General features: G+C 45.5%; 1 protein-coding gene across 4 annotated transcripts; it reads right to left on the bottom strand.

The window, feature by feature from the left end:
- Positions 1–2,650: 2,650 nt before the first annotated feature.
- On the bottom strand, positions 2,651–13,751 carry LOC102139639 (C-X-C chemokine receptor type 2). 4 transcript variants are annotated; one of them, XM_065526065.2, is made up of 4 exons: positions 13,672–13,751; positions 12,657–12,719; positions 9,650–9,701; positions 2,651–4,099 (listed from the first exon to the last, which is right to left on the bottom strand). In XM_065526065.2, the coding sequence occupies exons 3-4, from the start codon at positions 9,667–9,669 to the stop codon at positions 2,992–2,994; spliced, it is 1,128 nt and encodes a 375-aa protein (XP_065382137.1). In that variant the 5' UTR covers positions 9,670–9,701; positions 12,657–12,719; positions 13,672–13,751; the 3' UTR covers positions 2,651–2,991. The 4 variants fall into 4 exon arrangements, with proteins under 4 accessions (XP_065382137.1, XP_005574300.3, XP_015288249.3 ...); XM_005574243.5 differs by lacking the exon at positions 13,672–13,751 and adding an exon at positions 13,083–13,347; XM_015432763.4 differs by lacking the exon at positions 13,672–13,751 and having other exon boundaries at positions 12,657–12,997.
- Positions 13,752–18,199: the final 4,448 nt, after the last annotated feature.

The following is an 18,199-nucleotide window of genomic DNA, read 5'->3' as shown; positions in this document are numbered from 1 at the left end:
GGTGCTGGACCCTGAGACCTTGGGACTCAGGCTCAGAAACATCGGAGGGAAGAAAGAAGTCAACAACTCAAAGGCAAGCCCCAGATTTGCCTGTCCTAGGGATGGTGTGGTTGGTAAATTATTTGTGCCAAGACTGTTCTTATGAGAGAGAGTCTGAAAGAGAGAGAGAGAGAGAGAGACAGACAGACAGAGAGAGACAGACAGAGAGAGATTGGAGATAGAGATGAATTACAGAGTTCATGTAAGCATAATTTAATCTCTGCCTCATTTTCCTAGGCTGAGGGTATCCTTTTATTATCCTTGGAGAACCATGTTTCTTCCAGTCCTTGTTAGAGGAAAGAGCAGAGTCCTGAAACCAGTCCTTGTTAGAGGAAAGAGCAGAGTCCTGAAACCAGTCCTTGTTAGAGGAAAGAGCAGAGTCCTGAAACTAGAGGCATAATTTGGCCTCCTCCCTCTGGGAGTCGTCTCGGGGAGCCACCTGGTCCATCAGCCTTGTCCAGGCAGAGCACCATTGGTTCCTCTGGCAAGTCAGGTCCTTGGTAAATACACGTTTCCCTGCATTTCCTGCTACTGAATCAGAAGCTGTTCCCAAGACTCAGCCAGAGCAGTTGAGTCATGCTTGGTCCTGAGTTTAGCAAGTGCCCAGCATAGAATGAGCAGGAAAGAAGGGATTGTTGTGCTGAATGCAATAGGAAAGGCAGTTTTGTGGCTTTTGAGTGGAAGTTCTCTGCCCCCAAGCCCTCCCACTCAGAGGTGTGCTCCTGCCTCCCTGTTTTCTCCTAGATTTAGTTGTTAACCTGAAGGGGGTTGTTTGGGAACTGAGGTCGTTTAGTTCCTCTTGCCTCCTTCCTTCCTTCTCAGGCTGCTCAGACCCAGACACCCTCTAGACAAAGACCCTGCAGAGACAAGCCCTAGGAATGCGAGCTCCCCCAGGGCAAGGCACTGTCTGTCTTGATCTCTGCTGTATCCCCACTCTCTGAACAGTCAGAACTCCATGCTGTTGGAGGCATGATTCGAATCTTTTGTTTTCTCCTAATGACAGATTATAAACCACTTCCCCATTCTGCAATCGGGCTGTCCTGTCAAACCTGGAATGATGGGTGTGTGCTTGGGTGGGAGAGAGGGAAGAGGGTAGGGCACTCACAGCGGGTGCTGCTGGCTGAGCTGGGAGAGCTCTCTGCCTTCCTACTACGTGATCAGGGGGATTTGGTGAACTTACTCAACCCTCTGCACCTTCTAATTCTAAGTCTCACCCCTGACACTCCTGACTACTGCCTAACCCAAGGACATGAGAGGCCCTAAAGCATCCCAGAACACATTTCTTTCTATGATGCGTGGTCTACAGCAGGAAGCTTGGGTTGGGGGCAAGGGGATGGCAAGACTGGGCTCCATCTCTATTGCATCCTTCTCTCTACGACACAACAAATAACAAAGAGATTTACTTCTTGTAAAGACTCTCACTCAAGACCTCTGCTCACCCTTGCCCCACCGCTCTGTAGCAATTTGGAAGCAGTAATATAAACACCCAAGTAAAAATGGTTTATTAAAAAAAAAGATATTAATGGAATCATTTAACAAAAAATATAGCCAGGTGGTTCCAGCCTTGGTTCCAGCCTTGGTTTAATCAGCCTTGGTGCTTAAAATACCTTTTAGGCTTAGTTTTTTTTTTTTTTTTTTTTTAAATTGATATAAAATATACATAACAAAATTGATCATTTTAACCATTTTAAGTGTCAATTTAGTGGCATTAAGTCACATTACTGTACAATTATCACTACTGTTTATCTTCAGAACTTTTTCAACATCCCAAACATAAACCCTGTGCCCATTAAACCATCACTCCCCACGCTCCCCTCCCCTCAGTCCCTGGTAATCACTGTTCTGCTTTCTGTCTCTGTGAATTTGTTCACTCTCAGTACCTCATGTAAGTGGAATCATAGCTGTTTATGTCTGGCTTATTTCACTTAGCATAACAAGGTTCGTCCATGTTGTAACATGTATGAGTACTTCATTCCTCTTTCAGGCTGAAGGATACTTTGTTGTGTACATATCACATTTTGTTCAGCCATTCATTCATTCATTCATTCATGCATGAACATTTGGGTTGTTTTTGCCTTTTGGGTCTTGTGGATAAGCTAATAAGCTGCTATGAACATTGGTGGACAATATGGGTTCAAGTCCCTGCTTTCACTTCTTGTGGGTCAATTCCTAGAAGTGGAATTGCGGGATCATGTGATAATTCTATGTCTGATGTTTTGAGGAAAGCTGCCATACTGTCTTCCGCAGTGGCCACACCATTTTACATTCCTGCCCTCAATGCTCAAGAGTCCCAGTTTCTCCTCTACATCTTCATGGACTGAGATAGAGTTCACTCTGTCACTCAGGCTGGAGTGCATGGGCACGATCTCAGCTCACTGCAACCTCTGCCTCCCGGGTTCAAGCGATCCTCCCACCTCAGCCTCCCAAGTAGCTGTGATTACAGGTACTTGTCACCATGCCCGGCTAATTTTTTTATTTTTGTATTTTTAGTAGAGACAGGGTTTCACTGTGTTGGCCAGGCTGGCCTCGAACCCCTGACCTCAAGTGATCTGCCCGACTCAGCCTCCCAAATTGCTGGGATTACAGGCCTGAGCCACAGCGCCCAGCTTGATTTTCTTTCTTCTGATACTAGCCATCCTAATGAGTACGCAGAGCTGTCTCACTGGAGGGTAGATTTTCACTTCTTAGAACACAGAGTGCCACGGGCTCAGGGACGGGATGCACAGAGCTCCAGCAAGTGACGTAGTAATTATGGCAAGGGGTGAGGCACCAGGGCAGGCTTTTTAAACCATGCAAGAGAAACTAGTAAGAACGTGGCCTCCTCTGCTTCCTGTGACCACAATGGGGGCTGCACAGACACTGAGACCAAGAAGAACCAGTGGACATGAGGCTTGGAATGTGACTGTGAAGAGAAGGGAGGAACCCCACAGGGCTGCACTTAGGCAGGACGTCTCAGAGAGTAGTGGAAGTGTGCCCTGAAGAAGAGCCAACAAAGGAAGGCCTGCTGTCTTTGGGCAGGGAGTCCTTGCTGATCAAGCCATGTGTGGCTAGAATCTTGAGGAGTCCATGGCGAAACTTCTGGCCAATGAAGGCGTAGATGAGGGGGTTGAGGCAGCTGTGAAGGATGCCCAGAATCTCGGTGGCATCCAGGGCCTGGTCGATGTTGTTGCGGCGCTGACAGGTCTCGTTGATCAACCGGGTCCTCATGAGGGTGTCTGCCAGCAGGACCAGGTGGTAAGGCAGCCAGCAGAGTAGGAAGATGAGGACGACAGCAAAGATGACCCGCATGGCCCGGTGCTTCTGCCCCATGTGGGCCTTAAACAGCGTGCGCAGGGTGAATCCATAGCAGAACAGCATGATCAGCAGCGGCAAGATGAAGCCAAAGGTCTGGGGCAGGATCCGCAACACCATCCGCCATTTTGCTGTATTGTTGCCCATGTCCTCATAGCAGACTGGGCTAATATAGGTCAGGTAGACAGTCCTTCGGAAAAGTAAGACAGGCAGGGCCAGGAGCAAGGATAGACTCCAGATGCTGAGACATACGAACTTGACCAAGTAGCGCTTCTGGGTCAGTGTGCGTGTGGCATGGACAATGGCCAGGTAACGGTCCACACTGATGCAGGCCAGTAGCAGGATGCCACTGTAGAAGTTGACTTCCTTCAGGAGTGAGACCACCTTGCACAGGAATGTGCCAAAAATCCAGCCATTCACCTTGGCAGCAGCCCAGATGGGCAAGGTCAGGGCAAACAGTAGGTCGGCCATGGCCAGGTTCAGTAGGTAGACATCAGTGATGGAGCGGCCGACCCTGCTGTGTAAGATGACCAGCATCACGAGGGAGTTTCCCAGCAAGCTCAGCAGGAATACCAGGGCATAGATAATGACCACAAAATACTTGTTGATTTCCAGGGATTCTGGTCGACATGGGGCGACATCTGGTAGAGAAGGGGGCAGGTCAGAGCTGTAACTGTAATTACTAAAATCTTCATTTTCCCAGAAATCTTCAAAGTTGAAACTCTGCATGTTAATATCTTCTGTTTTTGAGGTAAACTTAAATCCTGACCTATAGAAGAGAGACGAAGGTTACTGCACAATAAATTCCCCAGATTCTTGCACATCCACCCAAGAAACTGGGATAGGATTCTTTGTGTTGGCTTGAGTATTACATTGAAGTAATTTTTCCCTACAAATTTGTAAGCAGTAGCTCTTAGGTTATGAGATAAATTTGGTGAAAAATGGTACATTTTATGAAAGGACCATAGTTCTCTTTAATATAAGAAAGAAATTCTTAGCATTTCTTTTAGCATCGCCATCACCTAAAACTTTGCAGAAAGTTCTCTTTGGACAGGCCCTGGTGTGTGATGTTCCCCTTCCTGTGTCTCAAGGGTTCTCATTGTTCAATTCCCATCTATGAGTGAAAACACGCAGTGTTTGGTTTTCTGTTCTTGCGATAGTTTGCTGAGTATGATGGTTCCCAGCTGCATCCATGTCCCTACAAAGGACATGAACTCATCCTTTTTTATGGCTGCATAGTATTCCATGGTGTATATGTGCCACATTTTCTTAATCCAGTCTGTCATTGATGGACATTTGGGTTGCTTCCAAGTCTTTGCTATTGTGAATAGTGCCACAATAAACATATGTGTGCATGTATCTTTATAGCAGACATGGCACAGGTATACATATGTAACAAACCTGCACATTGTACACGTGTACCCTAGAACTTAAAGTGTAATAAAAACAAATAAAATAAAAAAATTATAAAATATATAACCCCCTCCCCCCAAAAAAAAAAGAAAGTTCTCTTTGGATAATCCCCACAGAACACTCAATACTGCCTGGATCCTGCAGTGGTGAGCATCTTTGGCTATCAAGGCTGGGTTTCATGTTCAGAAATGTGAGATGCCACTCAGTTCTTTTTTTTTTTTTTTTTTTTTAGAGATGGGGTCTTGTTATGTTGCTCAGGATGGTCTTAAACTCCTGACCTCAAGTAATTCTGCTTCCTCTGTCTCCCAAAGTGCTGGGAATAAAGGCATGAGCCACTGCATTCAGCCCCATTCAGTTTTTAATCAGGGGATTAAGCAGGCACTCCAAATGGGCTGTACCCTCAGAAAAGATCATGGTTTGACTATAAAACTGAGGCATGAATCCCTTTGTTCAATTTTCTAAAAGTTATTTTAAAAGAGGTACTCTGGAAAATGGTTTGAACAATTGTGGCATGGAGTTTTGGAAGGCTTGAGCTAGCAGAATCTTCAGTTAATTAGTAAGGTCCAGCGTTTCTCCTTTGGGTAGAAGGAGGCCTGCTTTGGGAATGTGTGTGTAGTTTGGAAAAGTATATTAAAAATAATAGGCCGGGCGCGGTGGCTCAAGCCTGTAATCCCAGCACTTTGGGAGGCCGAGACGGGCGGATCACGAGGTCAGGAGATCGAGACCATCCTGGCTAACACAGTGAAACCCCGTCTCTACTAAAAATACAAAAACTTAGCCGGGCGAGGTGCAGGCGCCTGTAGTCCCGGCTACTCGGGAGGCTGAGGCAGGAGAATGGCGTGAACCCGGGAGGCGGAGCTTGCAGTGAGCTGAGATCCGGCCACTGCACTCCAGCGTGGGTGACAGAGCGAGACTCCGTCTCAAAAAAAAAAAAAAAAAAAAAAAAAAAAAAAAAAAAAAAAATAATAATAATAATAAGCAAGCGGGCTGCCTGTGGGTGGAAATGTAACAGGTTATTCAGGGAGCTCTGGGCAGCCATGGCCACCATGCAGGATGAGCAGACACAGCCAGTCTGCTCCCCAATAAGAGAGAGGGACAGCAGGAAGCAGAGAAGACAGGGGTTGCACTACCCTTGCTTGGTGGCTCTCCAGCCCTGTTGGGGACTCTTCCTGTCCTGCATGTGTTTGTCTCCATCCAGTCCTGACTCCCCTGTTCCTCTCAGATTTAGTCTAACTCCCCGGGCTCTGCCCTTGCCACAAGGACAGCACAGATCCTGCTTTGGGGAAGCCTGGGTGTGGAGGGTGGGCTGCAGCTATTCAAAAATATGATCTTGACTGGGCGTGGTGGCTCACACCTGCAATCCCAGCACTTTGGGAAGCCAAGGTGGCAGGATCACTTGAGGTCAGGAGTTCGAGACCAGCCTGGCTAACATGGTAAAACGCTGTCTCCACTAAAATTACAAAAATTAGCCAGGTATGGTGATGCGTGCCTGTAATCCCAACTACTTGGGAGGCTGAGGCACAAGAATCACTTGAACCCAGGAGGTGGAGGTTGCAGTGAGCCGAAATCACATCACTGCACTCCAGCCTGGGCAACAGAGTAAGACTCTGCCTCCAAAAAAAAAAAAAAAAAAAAAAATCCCAGTTTCTCAAAGAAGAAGTCAACTAAAGCAATCCAGCTCCCTAATTAGCTTCTTTTTGAACCAAAAAACAGATCACCCTCCGGCCATTGCCTTAGAGTAAGGGATGACTATCCTACCACCAACCATGTCCAAGTCCATAACCTACCTCCAAATGGAACCCAGTGTCAGAGAAAAACCAGGAAGTTAAAGGTCCCAGGACCCACTTCACACTCACCAGGCTGGGCACACTCAGAAAAAGACGCCCAAGAACAATGTGGGTGAGGAAGTGGAAAAGTCAGAACTCTCCCATATTGCAGGTGGGAATGTAAGATGGTGCAGCTGCTTTGGAAAACAGTTTAGCAGTTGCTCAAAAAAGTTAAACATAGAGTTACCACATGAACCAGCAAACCCCATCCTAGGTATGTACCCAAGAGAATTGAAAGCTAATGTTCATAGCAGCGGTCATCATTAAGCTCAAAAAGTGGAAACAAACCAAATATCCATCAACTGATGAATGGACAGACAAATTGAGGAAAAGTCATGAGCAACTGGAAGACTTTTTGGTCAATGACACATCACAAATACCACAGTGGTCCCATAAGATTATAATATTGTATTTTTAGTGTTCTTTTCCTATGTTTAGATATACAAATACTTACCATTGTGTTATAATTACCTATAGTATTTAGCACAGTAACGTGCTGTATAGGTTTGTAGCCTAGGAGCAGTAGGCTTTACCGTATAGCCCATGTGTGTAGTAGGCTATAACATCATATACTCTACGATGTTCACATGACATAGTTCTCAGAATGCATCTGCATTGTTAAGCAACCTATGACTGTATTATATACAATGGAATATTATTCAGCCATGAGAAGGAATGAGGTACTGATACACAATACAGCATGGATGAACTTTGAAAATGTTCGTCTAGGTGAAAAAAGGCAGACACAAAAGTTTTCCTATTGTGTGATTCCATATATGTGAAATGACCAAAATAGGCAAATGGGTAGAATTGGTAGAGACAGAAAGTAGATTGGTGGTTTCCAGGGGCAAGGGGAGTTGGGAGAGGAATGTTAATGACTACAGAGTTTTTCTTTTGAGTGATAAAAGTGTTCTGGAATTAGTGGCAATGGTTGTAGAATATGCTAAAAACTTTAAATGGGTGACTTTTGTGGTATGTGACTTATGTCTCAATTAAAAACAAAAAGATTAATCAAAGGGTGCACAGCCTTGCAAAGCAAATACAAATATTACAACAATAACAACAAAAGTCCTAGGGAGGATTTCTCTTTAGCAGAAAGGAAGTCTCTGTTGTTGTCAATCATATGTAGCAAAGAAGAAAGCGGAAGAAGATTAAGCAAAACTGGGAAAATAACGCCCTTTTTCCCCCAAGAGTGACGGAATTCTTAGCCATCACCTTCCTGACAAGTTTTTACTTTCTCTTTTGAGAGTTAGGGGCCAGATACATTGCCTTCCCAGCATACCAAGGCAACTGATAGAGAAGATTCAATCAGTTGATGAACCTAGAGAGACGTGGTGATGATGGTGAGGCCCTGCCTGGCCGGAAGGCTGGGGAGGTATTGAGAGGGCTGGTAATACAGCTTGCTGGACCAGTATAGTCAGCAAGACCTGAAAGAAGTCACCAGCACCACAGTCCCATGGTTGAGAGCAAGTTTGCTCAGAGGTCCAGGGTATGTCCAATGAAGTCACGAGGTCAAGGGTGGATCACTTCTGAGAGCAGATGATTACAGATGCTCTTAAGGGAACAGATGACCCAAGAGAAGACCCTTCTTTGAGAGCAGATGCAGGGCATATTGGGTGCAGAGAGCTTGTGTTCTTAGAGAGCAGGGCCTTGTATGTATGAGTATTGGCTGTGAGAAGCCAGGACTGGGGCTGCTGCAGAAACTGTCGTGTCGGCACAGGCAGCAGTGGCAGAGCATGTTTCACAGGTAAATCCTCATTGTGGATAATCCAGTGCTCAGCTGTGCTGACGGTGGGCTGGACGTATATGGGTGAGCCCATGCTCCCAGGCATTATGGGTCAACTGCAGGTTCCAGAGGGAGAGCATGTAAGTCAGGACAGAAGGTAGAGAATTCAGCAAGGAGAACCAGGTCAGGCCAATGACCTTCAGCTCCTAGGGTAGGGAGAGGGGTGTTCGCTGTTGGTGTTGTTTTTTAGTTTACCAGTCTCTACAGAGGATGACTTGGCAGACAGAGGGACAAACTAAGGGAAGGAGACGACACATCTGAGGTCTGCTTTGTGCCTCACAGGTACATGATCTCCATGGCTCATTACAAATAGATACAATTAGGTCCTGTTTCTAGAAGACTGAGACACAAGGAGGTTCAGCTGACCTAACAGGGAGGCTCAGTAACCAGCCTGCGATAACAGGGTGGAGAAGTGGTGAAACCACTGTTCCAGTGAGGTGTAAAGGGCTCCACTTGTATTATTTGCAGTCTATAGCCCTTCTTCTTAAAAAAAGTGCACCTCATCTATTAAACATATTTGTAAGTTAAGTTCTTGAGATATAATTAAATCAACCTGTGTATGGTCCACTCACATTCTTTGATGTTTTATGCATTGTTTTCTTTTGCCATTTCTTAGGCCCAGAATGAAAGAAACAGCTCTGGCAGGGATGATAAACCAAACACCCTTGAAATGGCTGGGTCTGGCTGGCCACCCAGTCATATTTTCCAGGATAAAAAGGGGGCTTTCTTGACTTAGGGAAAATGCCAGCCCCTTAGCGACTCATGGTAGTTTGGAAACTCCATAGATGATGGCATGAATTCTAATTTATTACATGAAAATGCTATAGAATGAGAGACATTTACAAGATCTCAAACATTTAAGGCAATCTTTTTAACAACAAAACAGTCATTTTAGTACAGTTTCAGTATTCTTTCTCTCTATAAATATAATCCACAAATATTTGCATTTAGTGTAGGGAAGTGGGAAGTGAACAGTGTTCGGCCCATCCTCAGACCCAGTCCTAGCCCAGGCCAGGAGGGCTGGTTGAGTCTTGGAAGGCCACTAGGCCAAGGGAAGAGCGTGGGCATCAAGTGGTCCTGAGCGGTTGGAGAGGGTTGTGAGGGAGGAGGAACAGAAGTTCTCCCTTTGGGGATCGGGTCCCCAAAGGGAGAAAATGAAGAGGCCAAGGGGTGAGGGTGAGGGGCCCACCAAGGGTGGGGAGAGATGCTTGGGATAAATGTAGGCTGGGTATCAAGGGAAACAAAGAACAGAAACATTCTAGCTGTTGGGAAGGGTGGGTGTTCCAAGACTTACCAGGATGCTGGGCTTTTCATCTGTAGGACACCTCCAGGAGGGCAGCTGCAACCTATGAAAGGGAGGTGGTGGTGAGAACACAGTGGAGGAAGTGAGTGGTGGATTGATTGCTCAATGCAGTGCAGGGGTGGAGCTCCTGAGGGTGCGGGTGATTCTGATAACTTTGAATAATTAGTTCCCAGGTCAGCTCCTGGATCCATAGTCATTTCACGGACTCGTAGAGTTTATATTGGGAAGGGACCTGAGGGGTTTTCTAGCTAGTCTTTTCATTTTACAGATGGGGAAACAAGCCCAGACAAAGGAAATGGCTTGCCCAGGATCGCATGGATTTCTTTCATCTTTGCTGTATCTCAGAGCCCCTGGCTCCTTCAGCTACCTTGTCTGAGTCTCCTGGCACTCCAGCTGCCTCAGGCTTCCCCGTCGTACCATCGACAGTACTATAGCTCTTGAATGTCTTTCACATGTCAAAGGGGAGCAGTGCATTAAAACGACAGAGATGGACTAAAGCTTCTGGTGAGTCTGGTGGTGTTCCTCCCTGGACCTGATGCCTCTACTTTTCGGCTCCACTCCTGCCTCTCTTCTTTCCCCTCACTCCCCAACCATCTGCTCTGACCACAGGTGCATCTCTGGGTATTGATATTCTTTCTTGGTTCATACACTTGGCATTGGGTCTGAGGACCCCAACTCTGTAGCAGCTACCACCCTTGGAGCCAAGACCCTCTAATTTGGAAAGAAAGCCTTTTGGTAAAAGTGAAGATTCCACCCAAGTCCAAATATATTTTTAAAAACAGTGTTGAGTGACCCTAATAATGTATTTTATCAATTTGCTATTGATTACAAATGAATGAATTAATCCAGGGAGAGCTATGAACACTAATTCTGCTCCCTCCCAAGTGCCCACCCCAGTGAACAACACCTCAATCCTCTCCATTACTCTTTACCCTATCTCTTGCTCCATGCATCCCAGGGCCCAGAGGGCACTCAATGCCTGTGGCAGATGCACTTAAACTGCCTACCTACCCCAAAGAAAGAATGTTTGAGTCTAACTGTTTAGCAAATGTTTCTTAGTCTTCGTCACCTCTCTTTCCCAAGCTGGGGAAGAATGCAATGCCACCTGGCCAGCTGACGCTAAAACCAGATAGAGGCTTATTACATATGGAGAGAGGCAGATGAGACCAGAGCTAGCTGAGCAATTCTGAGCTACTGACTTTTCCCATCTGAGTCTCAGTTTACTCATCTGTAAAATGGGGCCAATACAGACTCCAACTTATGGAGTTGTGGTGAGGATGAAATGAGGGATTGCTTGTAAATCATGTAAGACATACATAAAGTACAATGTTAACCTTTATTATTGTGATCATTATTACTGGAATAGTTTATTCACTGATAACATGCTGCCTCTCTCACTACATCCCCAATCAAGGGAAAGCAGTGGGCAGTGGGTGTGCTTTCAAGGCTGACTTTGATGACATCTAATTTGCTTTGCCCTGGATATTAATTGCCATATTAGCTGTAATGTTGAATGTCTACCAGGTTCTAGCTTCTGGGCAAAGTGCTTTCTAGAATTTATATCAATTAATCCTCAGGACAACCTCATGAAGCAGGCACTTTCTGGATGAGGAAATGAAGACTCTGAGAGGTTAAGCAACTTACCTAGAGTGACACAGCTGAATTAGGCTTTCAGTTTAAAAAACCTCTAAAAATCTACTCTCAAATGCTATCTCCTGTTCACTGTAATAAGGAGCAGGATCCCAGCCTAAAGTTTCTGAGCCCCATTAGGTACCTCCTTGTGTCCCAGAAAGCCAGATACGAAGGATGTAGAGAGGGGAGCCCAGATTTGATGTTTCCCAGTCAGCCTCCTTCATACTCCTTAGGTCAATTTCATTTCCATGGAGATCACTGCTGTTATATGTAGGGTAGAGTGAATTAAAAAACTGGCTTCTGGTGAGGTGGCTCATGCCTGTAATTCCAGTGCTTTGAAAGGCTGAGGCGGGTGGATCACTCAAGGCCAGGAGTTAGAGACCAGCCTGGCCAACATGGTGAAACCCCGCCTCCACTAAAAATGCAAAAATTAGCCAGGCGTGGTCGCACATGCCTGTAATCCCAGCTACTCCAGAGGCTGAGGCATAAGAATTGCTTGAAATAGGAAGGCAGAGGTTGAAGTGAGCCGAGATTGTGCCATTGCATTCCAGCCTGGGTGACAGAGCGAAACCCTGTCTCAAACAAAAACAAAACAAAAACCTGGCTTCTAATCCTGCTTGTAGAAGTCATTCTTTCTGGGCCTTGGTGTGTGCCTTTGGAAAATGGGAGCTTCTTTCAAGTCTATTCTGTCCAGCATGATAGCTACTAGCCATGTGTAGCTATTTACATTAAAATTAATAAAATAAAGGCCAGGCAAGGTGGCCCATGCCTGTAATCCCAGCACTTTGGGAGGCCGAGGTGGGCGAATTGCTTGAGCCCAGGAGTTTGAGACCATCCTGGGCAACACGGCGAAACCCTGTCTTTACAAAAAACAAACAAACAAACAAAACCCCAAAAAACCCCCCAAAAATTAGCTGCGTGTAGCGGCACGTGCCTGTAGCTGCAGCTACTTGGGAGGCTGAGGCGGGAGAATCACCTGAGACCTGTAGGTCAAGGTTGCAATGAGCCAAGATCATGCCACAGCACTCCAGCCTGGGCATTGGAGTGAGACCCTGTCTCAAAAAAGAAAAAATAAAATAAAATAAAATAAAAATTGAGATCCTCAGTCACACTAGTCACACTTCAAGTGCTCCGTAGCCACGTGTGACTAGTGGCTACCATATAGGGCAGGGCAGATCTAGGACATTTCTATTATTGCAGAAAATTCTTTTGTGCAGCGCTGTCTAGGTGAAGACTTAGTTGTCTTTAGCTCTAAGTTTCTACACTTCATCACCCTAGTTCTCAGGTCCTCAGAGGAGGCTGAAGTTTCTAGATCTCTTCCATTAGAAATATGTCCCCAGCATCTCAGACTGAACAAGTCACCTACCTGCTGTTATTGGAGTGGCCACCGATGTCTTCACTGTGCCTCAAGGTTGGATGGTAGTCAGAGCTGTTAGACAGGAAAAGAAAAAAAAAAAAAAAAAAAAAGAGACAGCTTTGACAATGAAACTTCTGACCTGGGTTGCAAGGGGGAAATCCAAGAGGCCCTCCTGGGGAGGTGTTCCCACAGAGGAACAATGAGGTCTGTCCTGGGACTTTGGCCCAGGAGAGGTGCCACTTAGTGATTCTGGGATGAGTGCTGGGGATTTTCACATCTTCCTGTCTGATGGCTTCTGGAGGAGCCTACCAGTCTGAAGGTGGAGATTTGCCTACCCACCTTCTGTCTCTAAATGTTTTGAACCTGCACTTCCTTTTTTAACAAGGAAGATGCGGGCATCCCAACCCCCCCGCCAATGGATGTGTCTGAACTTACACGCAGTTTCTTCCTTCTTTCCAGGGCCAGAGTGAGAAACGTCCCTCCTTCTGTTTCTGTTGAATCCCCACACCTCTGTGGGCCCCACTGCCTCTCCAGTCCTTGAGGATCCTCTTTCTCTGCCCTCTGTCCTGGCTCTTTTCCTTCCACCACACCTTACTTATGGCTTTATCATGCTCCCTCTGTGCTAGCACCCTTCGGCTACCACAGCTGCTCTTTCCACTTCCTTACCTCCCCTCTGCTGCTCAACAAAGACACTGCAACTGGCTTCCTTCCTACTGCTCCACTGAAATAGCTTTCGCCAAGGTTCCCAATGACCTCTGGGTTGCTAAAGCCAGCAAATCCATTTCTTTTTGTTTTGTTTTTTAAACCAAATTGCTTCTTTTCCCCCCAAGACAAACAGATTGGAGGTAGCGTTCGCATGTCTCTCCCACTTGGAAGGACAGAGTAGTGTGTAGAGATTCACACTATAAATTTTTTTTCTCCAGGAATGAATGCAGGAACTGAACAGGAAAACTGAAAGAATCCACAAAACTTTTGAAAGAAGTGGCAGCTGCAGCCTACTCTGTGAGACAGGCAAAAAACTCACCTCTAGGCAGAATAGTACTGCACCCAGGAAGGAGAAAACGGCTGCATATTCTCAGCTATCACCATTGCTTACAACACCCTGGCTAACCAGAAGTCCTGCATCCGTCCACGTGATAACATCACTATAATTATAACCAGCATTTGAGAAAGTCAGCACGCTAAGCCTTTCGAATCTTGCAGAGTTTACATCACTCCCCTTCCACGTCTATCAGAGGTGGTGCTGGTGTTCACTGCTGGGAGTCTTTTTTTTTTTTTTTTGAGACGGAGTCTCGCTCTGTCGCCCAGGCTGGAGTGCAGTGGCGTGATCTCGGCTCACTGCAAGCTCCGCCTCCCGGGTTCACGCCATTCTCCTGCCTCAGCCTCCCGAGTAGCTGGGACTACAGGCGCCCACAACCGCGCCCGGCTAATTTTTTGTATTTTTAGTAGAGACGGGGTTTCACTGTGTTAGCCAGGATGGTCTCGATCTCCTGACCTTGTGATCCGCCCGCCTCGGCCTCCCAAAGTGCTGGGATTACAGGCGTGAGCCACCGCGCCCGGCCAACTGCTGGGAGTCTTAAAGACAGGTCACATCACTGGATCCCTTGCAGACATTCCCCAGCACCAGCCCAGAGTCTGGTAGGCCCCCTGAGGAGCTAGACCCAGAAGAGCACTGTAGTCTGGTCTCAGGAAGTCCTATTCCTAAAGAAAGGGGAAGAACATCACATCAAGGGAACACCCTGTGGGACAAAATAATCTGAACGGCAGGTCTTGAGTGCCAGATCTTTTCACTGGTGTGAAGTTTCCTATAGCAGAGACACAGTTGCCGTGCTGTGCTGGGCAGAGTAGGGAAAGTTTGCACCTCTACCCAACAGGCAGGCAGCCTCTGGTATTGTGAAGGGTCTTAGAGAAGGGATCCTTTTTCCCCCTGGTACGCCACTGCAGACAGAGCTGGGGCTTCTCCCAAAGGAATGCAGCATGGATGCACCTACAGACAGCTTTCCTGGACAAATCAGGGTGATTGCATCCCCACGGGAGGAGCACTCCCCAGATTCAGGCTTGCATGACAGGCAGTCCCAATTCCACTCTACTTGGAACATCAACATTTCTACAGATGAAAATAACTGCCTGTCTGATGTGAATAGCCAGAACACTGGGACAGAAGTGAAGTGGGGAGGTGGATAGTTTTCTAGCTGGCCTTGTGGGGGACCTGAGGTAGCTCTTACCCTTCACCCTGACAAAACCTCAGCATATCTAATTGAGAGCTCCCCAGCCACTTTCATCAAGGCTGGGATCTCTGCCCACCATTGGGTATTACATCTACCCACCTGCTTTAGCTACAACTGGTGCCTACCCAGGGATACTTCCCCTACTGGTCCGAAGCCTGAATCATCAACTCAGTAAATAAAATACTGGGGAAAAATTAAATAAATAAAGAGTACACCATGAGAGAATGAGGTAAGCTTAAAGAGATTCCTGCCATTCCAACCCCATAGGAGACAGTAAACCTTCTCACACACTACGTACATAACTACTACAACCAGGATCTGGGAAAGCCAGCACACACTCTCTCACACTAAGGAACTCATACAGAGTCTTCACTCCTAAAACCCAAAAGTCTTCACCCCTAAAAACCAAGGATCAAATTAGGCTAAAATAAACTATAAACATTAAAGTCAGATCCTTAAGAGGAAAGAAAAACAAATTAAAAAAAAAAAAACATAGTCGCTGGGCACGGTGGCTCATGCCTGTAATACCAGCATTTTGGGAAGTTGAGGCTGGCAGATCATCTGAGGTCAGGAATTTGAGACCAGCCTGACCAACATGGAGAAATCCTGTCTCTACGAAAAATACAAAATTAGCCAGGCATGGTGGTGCATGCCTGTAATCCCAGCTACTTGGGAGGCTGAGACAGGAGAATTGCTTGAACCTGGGAGGCAGAGGTTGCAGTGAGCCAAGATCACATAATGCACTCCAGACTGGGCAACAAGAGTGAAACTTCATCTCAAAAAAAAAATAAATAAATAAAAGTCAAATAAAAAATAAATTCAAGAATAACTTGAAGATATAGTCTACCCAAATGAGAAGGAACCAGAGAAGTAGTTCTGGCAATATGACAAAACAGGGTTCTGTGACACCCCCAAAAGATCACACTAACTCTCCAGCAATAAATCCAAACCAAGAAGGAATTTTCGAAATACCAGATAAAGAACTCAGAAGGTTTATTATTATTATTATTATTATTATTATTATTATTTTGAGACAGATTTTTCACTCTTGTTGCTCAGGTTAGAGTGCAATGGTATCATCTTGGCTCACTGCAACCTCTGCCTCCCAGGTTCAAGTGATTCTCCTACCTCAGCCTCCTGAGTAGCTGGTATTACAGGCATGTGCCACCACGTCCAGCTAATTTTTGTATTTTTAGTAGAGCTTGGGTTTCGCCATGTTGACCAGGCTGGTCTCGAACTCCTGGCCTGAAGTGATCTGCCTGCCTCGGCCTCCCAAAGTGCTAGGATTACAGGTGTGAATGACTGTACCTGGCCCAGAAGGTTGATTATTAAGCTACTTAAGGAGATACCAGAGAAAAGTAAAAACCAACATAAAGAAATTTTAAAACACCAGTTCAGGATATGAATGAAAAAATTTCTGGAGAGGTATATATCATGAAGAAAAACTAATCAAAACCTCTGGAAATGAAAGTACACTTAGGGAATACAAACTGTGGTGGAAAGTTTCAACAATAGACTAGAACAAGTAGAAGAAAAAACTTCAGAGCTCAAAGAAAAGGCATTTGAATTAGCCCAATCAGACAAAGATAAAAAAAAAAAAATCAAAAGAAATGAACAAAGTCCCCAAGAAATATAAAATTATGTAAAACAGCAAAACCTGAGAATAATTGGTATTCCTGAGGGAGAAGATAAGTCTAAAAGTTTGAAAAACTTATTTGAGGGAATAATTGAGGAAAACTTCCCTGACCTTGCTAGAGATGTAGATACCCAAATATAAGAAGCTCAAAGAACTTCTGGGAAATTCATTACAAAAATATTATCACCTAGGCACATAGTCATTAGGTTATCTAAAGTCAACATAAAGGAAAGAATTTTAAGAACTCTGTGACAAAAACATCAGGTAACCTATAAAGGAAAACCTATCAGACTAACAGAAGATTTCTTGTGGAAACCTTGCAAGCCAGAAGGGATTGGGGTCCTATCTTTAGCTACTTTAAACAAAATAATTGTCAGCCAAGAATTTTGTATCCAGCAAAACTAAGCTTCATAAATGAAGGAGAGATAAAGTCTTTTTTCAGACAAACAAATGCTGACAGAAATTGCCACTACTAAACCAGCATTATCAGAAATTCTAAAAGGAGTTTTAAATGTTTAAACAAAAGCTTTATGTGCACCAAAATAGAATCTCCTTAAAGCATAAATCTCACAGGGCCTATAAAACAATAACACAATGAAAAAAACAAAGTATTTAGGTAACAACTAATATGATGAATAGAACAGCAACTCACATTGAGAGGTGAAGCTGGCTGGGCTTCTGGGTTGGATGGGGACTTGGAGAACTTTTCTGTGTAGCTAAAGGATTGTAAACACACCAATCAGCACTCTGTGTCTAGCTAAATGTTTGTAAACACACCAATCAGCACTCTGTAAAAATGCACCAATCAGCACTCTGTGTCTAGCTAAAGGTTTGTAAATGCACCAATTAGCACTCTGTAAAAATGGACCAATCAGCACTCTGTAAAATGGACCAATCAGTGCTCTGTAAAATGGACCAATCAATAAGATGTGGGCAGGGCCAAATAAGGAAATAAAAGTTGGGCACCCGAGCCAGCAGTGGCAACCCGCTCAGGTCCTCTTCCAAGCCATGGAAGCTTTGTTTTCTCGCTCTTCACAATAAATCTTGCTGCTGCTTACTCTTTGGGTCCGCACTACCTTTATGAGCTATAACACTCACTGCGAAGGTCTGTGGCTTCACTCCTGAAGTCAGCCAGACCACGAACCCACCAGGAGGAGCCAGCAACTCTGGATGTGCCACCTTTAAGAGCTGTAACACTCACTGCAAACGTCTGTGGCTTCACTCCTGAAGTCAGTAAGACCATGAACCCACTGGAAGGAAGAAACTCTGGACACATCTAAACATCTGAAGGAACAAACTCCAGACACACCATCTTTAAGAACTGTAACACTCACTATGCGGGTCCGTGGGTTCATTCTTGAAGTCAGTGAGACCAAGAACACACCGGAAGGAACCAATTCTGGACACATTTTGGTTACCACAAAGGGACTATCGCCTATCGCCAAGCGGTGAGTACCATCGGATCCCTTTCACTTCCTAGTCTGTCCTATTTTTCCTTAGAATTCAGGGGCTGAATACTGGGCACCTGTCAGTCAGTTAAAAGTGACTAGCACGGCTGCTGGACTAAAGACATGGGTGTCAGGCTTTCTGGGAAAGGGCTCTCTAACAATCCCTGACTCTTCGGAGTTGGGAGCATTGGTTTGCCTGGAACCAGCTTCCACTATTCCTGTACTTCTGGGCTGAACCAA

The sequence above is a fragment of the Macaca fascicularis genome, chromosome 12 (assembly GCF_037993035.2).
Source record: "Macaca fascicularis isolate 582-1 chromosome 12, T2T-MFA8v1.1".
NCBI classification, from domain to species: Eukaryota; Metazoa; Chordata; class Mammalia; order Primates; family Cercopithecidae; genus Macaca; species Macaca fascicularis.
Note: the sequence above shows the minus strand (reverse complement) of the source record. Positions and strands in the feature narration are given on the sequence as shown.